A 13,923-nucleotide genomic window follows, 5' to 3' on the forward strand; every position below is an offset into this window, starting at 1 on the left:
TGTTTTAAGGAAAATTCCTCCTTAGACCCTTGGGTAATGAAAGCCTAAAGTCAAAGGAAGTAGTTGGTATGATTTTAAGAAACTCCCTTACTTAAAAAAAAAAAAAAAAAAAAATAGCCCTACAATTTTTAATGAGAAGATGATCCCTAAACACTTATACCCATTATCATTTTCACAAACCCACAAATCATCAAAGCAACGTTGGATCCTTTGTCTTTGAGCCTTTTTATCCCCTCCCTCTTTCCTAACCTAAATGCTAAACCACATTTCGTGTCAAACAAAGTCCATTTTAAACTTCAATAGGCTACCAACCACTTATGATTAGAAACAATTTCTCTTGGAACTACGCTGACTTTATCTCACATTAAATACATAGGTAGTCTAAACCTTTATTCTAGATGCAGCCGTTCCAAAAGAAGGGCCTCTCCCTATCCCACTTAGACGAACACCTGAAAGGGCAACTCAGCTTTCACCAATTGGTAGTTAGTTGTTTAGTATCATAACATGAAACACTTAGCTTCCAACAATATCATTCCCCCAGTTAGGTATTATTTCGACCTATAGTTTCCATTAACTTAGTCTTTTTTATATATAGTTGCATAAGTTTTGGTTTTAACTTAGTCATTTTATTGTTTTTTTCCTCCCTGCTGTAACCCGAACCAGCCGACCTCATCACTCGTCACCTTCCTCCTTCGAGAAACAGAGCATCACCGCCCCCATATCGCTAAGATCACCTGGCTGGACCTTAGAACCAATCTTGTCCATCTTACAATCCCATTCCATCTCTGACATCCAACGACTCTCACCCTCTACTCAATAGTCCCCATAATCGGATACACCTCCAACCATGCTAAGCTTAGAGTTTCAGGTCTTGCAACAGCCCAACTCTGCATCTAGCGGCACCTAATGGGAGTTTTGAAGGAGGCACGCGTCCAGCTGTCAATCAAATGACTCTTCCAGGTTTCATGTTTCATGTTTCAGCTTTAATTTTGTCGATTCCCAATATTCTTTCCTTTAACTTCAATTTTCTTCCACTTATTTCTGTTCACTTTTGGTTATCACTAGATATTTTTTTATTTTCTTTTTCTAATCACTATTTAGTGTATTGTTTGATACGATTTAGTTTATTTAGGCTCAGTTGGGAAGGAGTACAAATGCAAATATTTAGAGTGCAAAACCTTATATTTTGCATTATTTTTTATGTATTTGCACAGTATATATTTGCATTTGTACTCTTTCCAAACTCAGCCTTAGTTTATTTTAACTGAATTCCTAGAGTTTAGTAATTGGCTTTAGTTTTTTATTTATCTTAATCTATTTTCTTTTATTTTGTTAAAATCAATCAAGTGATCAAGTTTTAATTTATTTGATACAGTTCAACGGTTTGGGAAGTGGGGGAAAAATAGTCAACATGATCCATTCATGTTTCTAATCATGTGATTCCCAAGGAAATCTCTTTATGGTTATTTGATGAAGTTATTTCTGCTTTTTCTTTTATAATTATTGAATGTCTTTGGTAAATCCTATTTCTTTTAGCAATTTCTTCATGTTAGTTTTTGTTTCTTTCTTTTCATTTTAATTGGAAAGCATTTACCATTCACCTTAGTTTTGGGAAAATCTTTTAAATCTCATATTATTTTTAAAATAAACCCTTGTTATAAAAGAATTGTATTATGGGCTATTGATAAATGTGATTTCGGCTAGCTTGAGTAGCTCTCATGTTCACAGTTTGCATTTAGATAGCCTTTCTTTCTTTTTTTTTTTTTTTTTTTGTTGCTTGGTAGTTTTTACTTCATGCCATTCCACAGTTTTCGTTGTTGCCTCACCTAGAGGGTTCTTGGTACTTTTTTTTCCTAGTGCTTGCATTCATCTTAAACTATCCCATGGATAGATACAATCATATAAAATTAAATAACAAAGAAAACAGTGGTTTGCTTCTTTCTCAATGATTATTTGTCTTCAATTCCCATTTTGATTCTTGTATGAACCAAACAGATTATGAGAATAGATCATTCCAATTCCGATTCTGAAGGATTTCGATTCCAGTTCTGATTCCAAGTTTGAACCAAACGGACCCTTAGATCTTTGTGCCCTCTAAGAAAAAGGTGACCACCTTGACCATTGTAGAATCTGCATCTCGAAGGTGTCACTGAAGGTCTAAATGATGCTATTAAGGAAGTTTATGCATATTGAAGCTGGCTTGGGTTTTCAAATGAGTATACCAACAAACTGCAGTTAAACCATTTATGCCACAGGATGAAAAGGGAAGGGCCCTAGAAACTTTTAATTTAGTTATTTACCCGAAGCATTTGAAGTGGTTGCAGATGAGACCTGATCAAGTTACATTTCCTGATTATAAAACATATTAAATGGGCTAGATGCCATCTCCACTTATTATGAAATGCTAATGCTTGGGAATGAGCCTTTCAGTGATTGATGGTTAAAGTCAAAGCTGAGCTGAGCGGAAACATGCTGGTTTCACCATGTTGACTTCACTTATGATCAAATGAACAAACCTATAGGATGTATTGTAATAGTTTCCTACCTATGTTTCTTCTTTCTGCAATATTCGTTCACTTAATCTAGTTACTGATCAGGTATGAAGGACAGCGTGATATGCTCTACAACCAAACTTTCAATGTTCATCAGGTTGCATTTGCTGCTGAGGGGATCAAAGATGCTCAGCAAACTGTATGTATTAAAATGCTTCTATTTTTTTAAATGGTTCTCTTAAATTTTCTATAATGTGCTATTGGGTGTGGGTAAGATTGAGGTTGGTAATAGGTTTTCCATGTATATGACAAACTCTATTCACAAATGTCAGGATACAGAGAACACATATTTAAGGGATGCGTTTTGATTATAATTTGTTGTTGATATATTGAGGACACCCTCTATTATTTATCAAATATTATTTCTATTTACTAATTGTTATCAGTATAAATGGGACAACCTCTTGGATTCTGACTGCAAATGTGCACAGTTTGTAAAAGAAGTGGGATGAACCCAAATCAACACCTTTTATTCTCCCATTATTTGATGTTTTGGTGTGGTATTAAGTTTTCAGTAGAAGCTCATGACATGCTAATTTGTGCTGCTACTTAGATGTCAGCTTTGAAATATGCAAACAAGGAGTTGAAAGGAATGATGAAGACTGTGAAGATTCAAGATATAGAAGTATGTATTTCCTTGCCTGCCTTAATTTCCATCTTAACTAGTATCCTCTACCCAGCCAATTTCGGAAACTAGACATCTGGTTCTTGTGATTTGTAGAGCATGCAAGATGAAATGATGGACCTGATGGATACAAGTACTGAAATTCAAGAATCTCTTGGTAGAAGCTACAATGTACTTGATGACATTGATGAGAAAGAACTCATGGGTAGTAAACTAATATTTTTTATTTCACATGATCTTGATAATTTTTTTCAATTCCTAGCATAAAGGAGATATTGGTATGTTTCTCTCTATCAGGAAAATCAAGGGAATTTTGTTAATGTCTATTGATACCTTCTTTTTTTTCTTATTTATTTTGTTATGGTGTTTTCAAAGCTTGATGCCTTGGAAGCTGATATGGGAATGGAGACAGAGTCGGATGGGGTACCCAGTTATCTTCAACCTGAGAAGGAACATGATGCGGAAGAGGAACTCAACTTGCCTTCAGCACCATCTGGACATGTGGCAGTCCCACCTAATAGAGCCCAGGTACATCTGTGTAAACATTAAGTAAGAACTTAAAGATTTCTGAAAATGAACTTCCCTCAAATCTATTTCATATGACAACAATGTGGGATCAAGTACCATGCAAAACTGAAGTGAAATGATTCTATTTCACATGGCACCCCAGAACACAATTAATCCTTGAGAAAGAAGCAAACCATTGTTTTCTTTGCTATTTAATTTTATATGGTTGTGCCTATCCAATAGTTCCTACAATATCTGATTACCAGTCAGATATTTTGTTCTGTCTTTTTTGTTTATATGATATGGATGCTAGTTAGCTTGTTTTTGATTGTTGGGTATTTGTTTTTATTTTTTCGATAAGTAAATATAAAAAAATTCATTAAAAGAAAAAAAAAAAGTACAATCAGGGTAAGTGTTAAGGCAACACCTACAAACATAACAGCAAAATGAGAAGCACCAATTCAGAACAAATCATCCAAATTACATATTTGTAACCCTAAGACTTTCCCCAAAACTGTTCCCTAGGTCCTTGTTTACTTAGCCAAATTCTGGCACTATAGGACCCAAACTGATGCAGATTTACCAATAGCTGCCCCTAACCTTCCTTGTTCCAAGCTTTATCTTTGTAACCACCAACCCACCCTATAGGCCCTCTGTGCTCACTGGCCACCGCCACCCACTCCCCATTACTAAAACCCTAAATTTCATTCTTCATACTAAAGTCACAAATGTCTAGCTTATGCATGTCAGCATAAACCTCACTGGAACTCTTCTCTTTCTTACGATCCCCTTACATTCCAAGACATTAATTTCATTTTCACCTTCAAACACCCCACCCCTCCCTTATTAGCTTTCAAGCAATTCCATTCATTCTTCCCACCCTTCTCCTTCCTCTCACACCTCTCCTTCCCCAATTGCTTTCTTTTTATCGTATTCTTCCCTTTTTGACCACCCTCTCATCCAAGAAGTCTCAAGTTTAAAATGTTGAGAAACACAAGCATGACAACCTTTTTCTTGATATGCGTATGGATTATTCCCAGAAGGCTTTCAAGGAAAAAGGGTAATTACCTGTTCAACTATATGAAGTTCAATATATATATATAACAGGCACAACCAAAAATTTTGAGAAATGTGTAATCCGGGATTCTTTGAAACAGTACCTCATATGGAGAACGATTACGAAGTGCCGGAGTGGGAAGACGATTGATCAGGTATACTGCCATATGTGCGGCGTCAGTCTAGAAGGAAAATGGGAGAAAGGTGGAAGCCAATAGAGATAATGCGGACTCAATAATGTTTCGGTGCTTACTTTCAATTGTACCATTCTGTTTGTGAGTGTGTGGGCACGCCAGCCGATGATGAATCCATTCAGAGTCAAGGTACCATGAGAGAGAGTGAAATTCCCCTTCCCAGTCAGATTGAAAGATTTTTATTTTTGTGGACAACAAATATTCCACATGCCATTTGAAGCTTAGAAAAGCATCCATAACTTTGGATTTCTTTTTGAGTGGGTACAGCCAAGTAAATTTCGAAAAACCATCCACAAAAATAACATAATATCTGAAACCTTTACTAGAAATAGTTGGGGTTGATCCCCATACATCAGAATAAACGACTTCTAAAGGATGTGTTGTAGTAAAATGTGAAACTGGAATATGCTGTCTATGACTCTTGCCCATTTGACATGGCTCACACACAGTACTACTAGTACGGCTCTGACAAGGTGTAAACCAAATTTGGAGATAACCTAACTCACTACTTTGAATGTAGCATGACCTAGCCGTTGATGCCATTCTGAAAAGGTAGTGTGTTCTCCAACGAAGGCAGTTGCTTTATTGTTGAATTGAGTCCCTCCAGAAAATTGATAGAGTCTATCTCTATTGGTTCCTCTAATGAGAACTCTCCCCGTATAATCCTTCACAAGAAAGAAATCACAATGGAACTCAAGATAAATATCATTATCTTTGGTAAACTTGCTCACAGAAAGCAGATTCTTGGTGATGTGTGGAACATGATAAATAGAGTTGGGAGCAATATGATTATTATGTGTCAATGATGAAGATCTGGAATGTAAAATTTGCAAACTTGATCCATTACCAATTATAACCTGGTCCGAACCCATGTACTCGAACCAATTTTGTAAATTGTCTACATCTGGAGTGAGATGATGAGTGGCGCTAGAATTTGGATACCACGTGGGAACAACTTCATTCCCAACACTTGTTTGATACGCAACAATGTCTGGGGGAGTCTACTGTTCTCCTTGATACGACAAGTCATAGTGCCTCTTGCAGGTAAGAGCACGATGGCTTGGTTTGTTGCAAACTTGGTAGATGATTTGGGAAAAATTACCTTTCCCATGACCACCACAATTATTTTTTCCGCTATTATACTGGTTAGGATAACCACCACAGTTGCGATCACCGCCGCGACCTCTGCCATTACCGGGAGAAGAACCACCTCCACGGTTTGTATTTTTGGACTTCCAATTACTTTTATTTTTGCCATGTGCAGCAAAATTTGCTGAAGGAAGGTTATCAGCGGCGGGCAGGTTGAGTTGTTCTAACCATGCCTCATGATTTATGAGAAGTCCCAATACATCATTAATAGTAAGAAAATCAAAATCAGCCCTATTGGTGATCACAATGACTATGGACTCATACTCGGTCCCAAAGCCCAAAAGGAATGCACAGTATAAGGTTTTCTTTGCCTACCGGTTCAGAAAAAGCTGCTCAGCTGTCGGTAATTACCTTGGCTCTTTGACATACTTAGTTATTGATTCTGACCCTTTCTTGATGCTCTGTAGCTGTCGTTTCAGATGGAGTGCTCTTGACCTTGAGATCGCGAGTAGGTTGTAGATAAGGCCTTCTAGACTTCGGCTGATGTGGTTAAGCCGATCACTTCAATCACCACACTCTCAGTGAGAGAACAGATGATCCACCCGAGCACAAGTTGATCTAGCTGCACACAGTTATCATATTCTGGGTTCACCACTCTTTGTACATCAAGGCCATCGATGTAGGTTGGAGGAGCCTGCATGGTTCCTCCTACGAGACCCAGCAACTTGTGAGTTCTAAGGAGTGGAATCATCTGCGCCCGCCAAGGTAAGTAGTTGTTGTGACTCAACTTGATGGGAAGTGAATGAGAGATGTTGGGGACGTTGATCACTGGTGTTCCCAACACAAAACTCAGGAACTGATTGGAGCTTCCTGTGTTTGAGCTTGCTGCCGAGTGCACACCGTTGTGAGCCATGGCTCTGATACCAAGTTAGAAAAATAGAACTGAAAAAACAAGAAAATAATGGAAGTAAGAATACTGTCGATGGTGTATTTGATACCATCAGACATATGGTATTTATAGATGGGATGTTTACATTAGAGTGGAATTCTACAAGAATTGAGAGATTGTATAAATAAGAGGATAATCACAAGATGGATGGGTTACAGTAGGATTAGGATAGAGATTATCCTAAGTAGGGATTATCCTAGGAGGATATATAGATCCGGATCTCCAGAGGACTCTTGGTTCTCATTATCCATAACACAGTCTGCCACTGGAGAAGCTTGTCAGCTCGACGTTCTACAACCACTCCAAGTCAAACTTGAGGACAAATTACGTGGGAAGAAATTTTTAATCGTTTTAGATGATGTTTGGAACGAGAGACTGGAGGACTGGGAACAACTGCGGAAACCATTCCAATGTGAGAAAAAGTGAGTAGAATTATAGTGACCACCCGAAGTGAAAGAATTTCATCAATCATGGGTACCCTTCTTGCCCATCGTCTAGGTGGGTTAGAAGATAAACATTGTTGGTCATTATTAAAGCAGCGGGCAGCCGTAGACGATGATGTTTTGAAAGCAAATCCAAATATGGAAGTGATTGGTAAGGAAATAATGAAGAGATTGAGTACGTGCTTGCAAGTGAGTTAGCAGATAAAGAAGGAATAATGCCAACACTGAGATTGAGTTACCACCATCTCCCAGCAAATCTGAAGCGTTGCTTTGCTTATTGTTCCATTTTTCCCAAAGACTATGAGTTCAGTAGGGAACACTTGGTCTTATTATGGATGGAGGAAGGATTTATTGAACATTCCAATGAAATGGAACGTAAAGGGAATGGGTATTGTGATGAGCTATATTTCAGGTAATTTTTCCAACATTCTGGAAACAACGAATCTTTGTTTGTAATGCACGACTTAATTCATGATTTAGCACAATCTGTTTCAAAGGAGACATGTTTCAGACTAGAAGTGGCATACGATGATAAGTGTATGAATAAAAATAAAATAATATCAAGGCTCGTCGTTTGTCGTTGTTTTATAATGAATGTTGGTCAGTACTGATCACTTGATTATAGACGTAATTCCTTTGACCAATTAGTTAAGAGTATGAGTGATTCACCACACACATTTCTGCTAGATGATGCTTCTCATATAAGTGGCAACTCTTATATCCGATGGAACATAGAAAAGCTTGATTATATATTTGATATATGGAGATGCTTATGTGTGTTGAGCTTGCATGGTTTTGATCTAGACGGTTGTGCGTTGCCAGACTCCATTGGTAACTTAAAACTGTTAAGATACCTCGATTTTTCTTACACTAAAATTAGAAGGCTACCAAAATCAGTTTGCAGACTCTACCATTTGCAGACATTGTTACTTGAAGGCTTGCCTTGGTTAGATGGGTTACCTGAAAACATAGGCATTGTTTTCATCCATCTCGTGCAAAGCTACTTGTACTCAATATCTACGGGTATAATGGTGAAAGATTCCCTAGGCCTAGCTCCTTGGTAGACATATCCAATTTGATCGATTTGAGACTGAAGAGATGTCGATCATGTACAACTATCCCGTTTACCCATCTTGGAAAGCTACCTTCACTCTATAGATTGATAATAAAGTGTATGGATAATTGGGAAGGAGGAGATTGGTCCTCTTCTACAGAATAAAGGTAGAGACTGGTCCAAGATAGACCACATCCCCAATATAGACATAGATGGCAAATATATATACAAACATATGGATTTGGTGGATCATGCTTCATTCACTTGTTGATTGCACAATTAATCAAGCACTACAAAAAGGATTTTTCATGCATTTGCTGCTCTGTCCACCTCTCAACTTCCATGGTGATTGCGAAACAGGGGAGCCTCGTCAACTGACATCAAAGCAGATCAGGTTCTTCACCTTCTACTTATTGCTCTCTTTCTAAGAGAATTTCAAAAGTCAAATGGATTGTTCTAACTTGATTTGCATTTTCATTTAGATAGAATGAATTCGTTTGAAGGTTTGGTAATTAAATTAATTTGTTCTTTTCCATACTATTTTTTTCTTTCTACTTTCTTTGAATTGAAGAAAAATGTTGCATAAAAGGAAACTTAGTTTTTTCGGTAATTAAATTACCTGCTCAACCACATTAATTTTGTTTCGTTTGGTTATTACATGTGTAGTGGGAAGAAATATTAAATGTTTTTCACGGAAATACAAGGGGGTTATTTTTCTTATATTTAAAGTGAGGTTTCTTTTTGCTAATTTTGTTGTATATATTTAAATGCTTCAGAGTGATGGCTTCAAAAGTCAATAAAATTCATTTGTTCATGCAACAAAATTTGTTCCTATTAAATGAAATATTAACAAAAAGAAGTTTGAGTAACTTAATGCTTTTGATTTTAGTATCAGGACATTTTATTCTTATTTCTTAGCTTATCCATATTTTGAGTTAGTTATGCTTTTGATTTGAATATCAGAGGACCTTTCCTCTTGTTGCTAAGCTTATCCATATTATGAGTTAGTCAGTTGACACACAATTCTTTACAGTAATCAATCTAGTATAATAGACTTTGTGAAAAGGTTCCTTCACAACTCAAGGGGTGTTAGGCAACATAATTGGTGTTGTTTTTCAATACAAAAACAAAATCAAACATGCTGGCAAACACTCCTTAGTTTTCTATTATATATAGTAGAGTTATTTATTAATTCCTAGCAGTTCTTGCTGTACAACATAAATGATTTTGCATTTGTATATAGGTTGCAACATCACCCCCTCCCCCCCCCCCCAAAAAAAAAAAAAAAGATAAAAAAAACAGGTTGGCTTTGTTTCAAAACAAATATAATCATGTTTTTGGAACCATCAAAATAATGGTTTTAAAACCATATAGAATTGGAAGCAGTTCTGAAAAGAATAAGAAAAACAGATATGCAACCAAGAACATGTTTTGATTTGTTTTTACAACTTGCAACAAGAAAAAGCAATTCAAATTGGAGAATGCACCCTCAAGTGTTTGGATTCATTTTCCTTCTTTTAACCTTCATACATGTGTTGATATCCCACCTCATTTTGATTTTCATTTTTTTCCCGGTAAAAGACCTCATAGTGATCTTCTTCCATGTATAAGTTAATGGAAAACAAGCTCGATTTTGAAATCTGGAGCTTAAGGAGAGTCTTCCAATGTACAACGAATAGTGAATATATACCAGAAGTCTAAGTTTTCAAAATTAAGGTTTTCTTTTCAAGTTATTCATACTAAACTCAATCCTTAATGTGCCGTATTGAAGGCTTACAGAGACTAAATGCCGATTATCTGTTGGATGCAGAGTTTCTCACCATATTACTACGGCACAAGTCTTGGGCATTACTCCCTGAGGAAGCTGGAAATCTCAAGCACCATTCTCGTTTCCGGCATCTAAAAGAATCTGTCAGTGCCACTGTTGTACTTGGCAAGGAACAATGAAATGTTTGAAAACAACAAATAGAGAGAATAAGTTCTTCCTCATTATCAGGAATCAACTGGAAGCAAATATGTTCATCACTCACGACTGTAATTTATTTGCCAATCTGGATCAATTTTTGGATTTCCATCTGTTAATGCAAGTCAAATTTTGCACTTGGTGCTAAACTGCTAATATACCATCCTCAAGTGACTCCATCTATAACAGTTCTCAAAGGAAACTTCATGTGGCTCCACCCATAGGCCCCACTAACATAGTGGTTCTATTAGATTTTACAAAAATTTGGGGGGGCAATAAGGACCTCCCCACCCTTTAACTTGGCTCTGCGCTTACTTATTATCAAAGTTTAAAATATCGGAAAAATAAGATGTATCAATAAGGCAATTTTAAGAGATATCGGAATATGTTTTACATACGCATTGATGCAAACAAGAAATCAAGATGTGCATATATATAAGTTTTATATAATTATAAATGAATTATTTAAACATAAAAAACCATACTTTAATGGTTAACATACATTGTGAGAACTAAAGTTTATATTTATATGTCTTAATTTTCATAAATCAACATAAACATGTTATATTTATTAGTATATAAATTTTAACAATCAATTTTAGTATTTAGTGCAAAAACAACCCCTTAAGAATAAAAAAATACATATGAATAAAAATGCATATGTGCATAACAAACAACTATAGTAAGGCTTATTAGAGTTAGTAGAGAGAGTAATAGTTATAGTGGTTATAGGGAATAATTATATGAGTTAGTAGAGAGAAAAGGAATAACATTAAATAATATTAAAAATCTGAATGCATTGGCTGATATATAGTATTAGTTCATATCATGATAAGCCTAATAAAGGCAAAGAGTGATGGAAGCTCTATAAATTTCTGATTGGTTAATTGGGTATATGATAAACCTCTAATTGAAACTTCGAACCTAAAAATATCACAAAAATTAATATTAAAGTAGCAGAAATGATTGATTTTGAGAGGGTTTGCTAAAAGGAAGATAAAATTAAAAGTGGAGTCTCTGAAAATGTTTGGCAAAACATTAAGACTATTCATATTGCCCCAAATAACGTGGAGGATATAAGGGCTTGAGGGTGCAATCCTAAAGGGACCTTCTCTATCAAATCAGCTTATTTACTAAAATGTTCCTCTGTATCAAATTCTCCTAGCAACTTTAATAGGTTGAATAGCATCTGGAATTTAAAATGCCCTCCAAAGATCAAAGTATTTCAATTTTTTTCTGTTTAGTAATAGATTGCCTACTAAATGCAAGTTTGGTTGACTTTAAGCGCTCCCTTGGAAGGCCAAAGGAAAATGAAAATCTAAGTGACTGGTGGATAAGAATGTGCACTAAAGAAGAAAGTAAAACTGTTTTCGTTAAGGAAAAGCTAGCCTTTGTTTTATGGGTGGTCTGAAAAAATAGGAATTCCAAAACTTTTAATGGTGGTATTACTCCCATTCTAATACTATTAGATAGAACTCTAAATATGTTAACGGAAATTCTTGATGGGAATAAATTCAATACCTCTACCACATCTTACAAGTGGTGGAAACAAATCAATTGGAATGCTCCAAAATATGGTTTTATCAAAATAAATTTTGATGCCTCTCATAGTAGTGAAGGAAAATGTTCAGTGGCCTGTATAGTCCATGATCGTCTTGGTAAGGTGCTAGTGGTCAAAGCATATAAACTTGGTATTTGTTCCATTAACCAGGCTAAAGGTTGTGTTGCATGGGAATCCCATGTCCAAGCTTCAAATTTCAGGGAGTTTCCTATCATCATAATTCATCTCTTGTCATCTCCTACCTTAAAAGAAAGGTGGATGTTCTTTGGAATTTGGAAGGTACTATCTCAAGCTGCTTACAAAAGAGAGATCTGTTTGGAGGAGATCTTCACTATTAATATGTTTATAGAGAAACAAATCAGGTGGCTGATTGGCTGACTCGGGAAGCTCTTTCTTCTTTTTCTTCTCTAGATTTTAGCATCTTATCTCTTCTTCTTATTTGTTTTGTTGAATTTTGGGGATGTACTACCCCATCATTGTGTGTAGTACATTTCGATTTATTTTCAAAAAGAAAAAGTTCATATCATGCTTGTATTGGCCGATACAAATCTGGAACGACCTGAAACAAGGCATATTAGTCCAATATAAATCGGTTTTGTAGTATTCCATACACATATTGGACCCTCATTGGAATGTGAATATGTTACAAAATTTAAAAACTCGAGTACTATTCCTTTGCTACATGATACTAAGTTATTTCTCTACTATAGTGCTCTTTGCCATCAATGCCCTCTACAAGAGAATTACCAACATGTTCACCAGTAGAGATGATCATTTCGGCCTGGCCTGCACTGCACCCAACCCAGAAATTCCGGGGCTTGGGCCTGGGTTTTGTGTTCAAGCCCAACCTAGGCCTGGGCTCACATCAGGCCTGCAAATTTTAGGGCCGAGCTTGGGCTTAATACTTCAAGCCTAGTCCAGGCCTGGGCCACCCCACATGTATTTAAACATACACATTTTGTGTATATTGTATACCTATATATACATGTTATTTTACATTATATTATATATTTTATATATAAATACTATAATATGATATGTATAATTTATACTATATGTAATATTTTATATTATATAATGTATAAAATATGTTTATATGTATGTTATGTCATTTAATATAAAATGTTATAGATATGTAATGTTTTATATATGAATGACATTGGCTTAGAATCAGGCCCAACCCAGCCCGGGCCAATGTATACCTACGTTAGGGCTTATATTTCAGACTCGAAACCCCGGGTCGGGTTAAACCTGGGCATAAGCTATATTCCTTATCATAAGTGCAAAGCCCAGCCTGGCCCGACCCATGATCACCCCTACTCACCAGCATACCACAATGTTGAGGGAGTGGACCCTCAACATACGTTGAGTAGAAAAGACTTTGGGCAAAGCTCCTGGTGGCATAAGAAGAGTTAGAGGTGAAGGTTAAAGCCATTGAGGGCAGGGGCTCGTCAGGCTGAAGAGAAGGTGGTAGAGGTGAAAGGTCAAATTGCCAAAGGCGGAAGTTCGAGTATCATTTGAGGTTCAGCCATTTGGCTCCTCTATTGAACCACTTATCCTCGTGACCGAGTTGGGTTCTTACGAATGACTATCTCTCCGAGGTCGGTTTGACTAGTGGATTGATAGAGTCAAGGTTGGTTGACCTTCAATTGAGATCGATTCACCCACTATTCCCTGTTGAGCCTTACTCTAACTAGGGCATAAGATAGGACATTGCATTTCCCCAATCTTGCCTCAAGAGGAAGAACCAAAGATGGAATGAAAACCAAATTTTATTAATTAAAGAACCAAAGTAAATTCTATTGTTAATACATTCAAAGCTAGAAGAGTTCCAAGTGCAAGGGACATCTTTTCCCTCCAAAATCTCTAACTAATAAATGCCTAGGTTGATCACCTTTGTGACTCGATAGGAGCTCTTGTAGTTTGGTGC

The 13,923-nt window shown here is 36.4% G+C and overlaps 1 protein-coding gene across 3 annotated transcripts; it reads left to right on the forward strand.

Moving 5' to 3' along the window:
* Positions 1 to 212: 212 nt before the first annotated feature.
* LOC148843358 (vacuolar protein sorting-associated protein 60.1-like) lies at positions 213 to 10,588 on the forward strand. Of its 3 annotated transcripts, none has more exons than XM_088956822.1 (7): positions 213 to 545; positions 664 to 960; positions 2,598 to 2,691; positions 3,106 to 3,177; positions 3,274 to 3,382; positions 3,553 to 3,705; positions 10,280 to 10,588. In XM_088956822.1, the coding sequence occupies exons 3-6, from the start codon at positions 2,617 to 2,619 to the stop codon at positions 3,555 to 3,557; spliced, it is 261 nt and encodes an 86-aa protein (XP_088812948.1). In that variant the 5' UTR covers positions 213 to 545; positions 664 to 960; positions 2,598 to 2,616; the 3' UTR covers positions 3,558 to 3,705; positions 10,280 to 10,588. The 3 variants fall into 3 exon arrangements, with proteins under 3 accessions (XP_088812948.1, XP_088812949.1, XP_088812947.1); XM_088956823.1 differs by lacking the exon at positions 213 to 545 and adding an exon at positions 4,842 to 8,863 and having other exon boundaries at positions 615 to 960; XM_088956821.1 differs by lacking the exons at positions 213 to 545; positions 10,280 to 10,588 and adding an exon at positions 4,842 to 5,183 and having other exon boundaries at positions 620 to 960.
* Positions 10,589 to 13,923: the final 3,335 nt, after the last annotated feature.

The sequence above is a fragment of the Nelumbo lutea genome, chromosome 8, assembly GCF_056320005.1.
Source record: "Nelumbo lutea isolate HS-2025 chromosome 8, American lotus-T2T, whole genome shotgun sequence".
NCBI lineage: Eukaryota > Viridiplantae > Streptophyta > Magnoliopsida > Proteales > Nelumbonaceae > Nelumbo > Nelumbo lutea.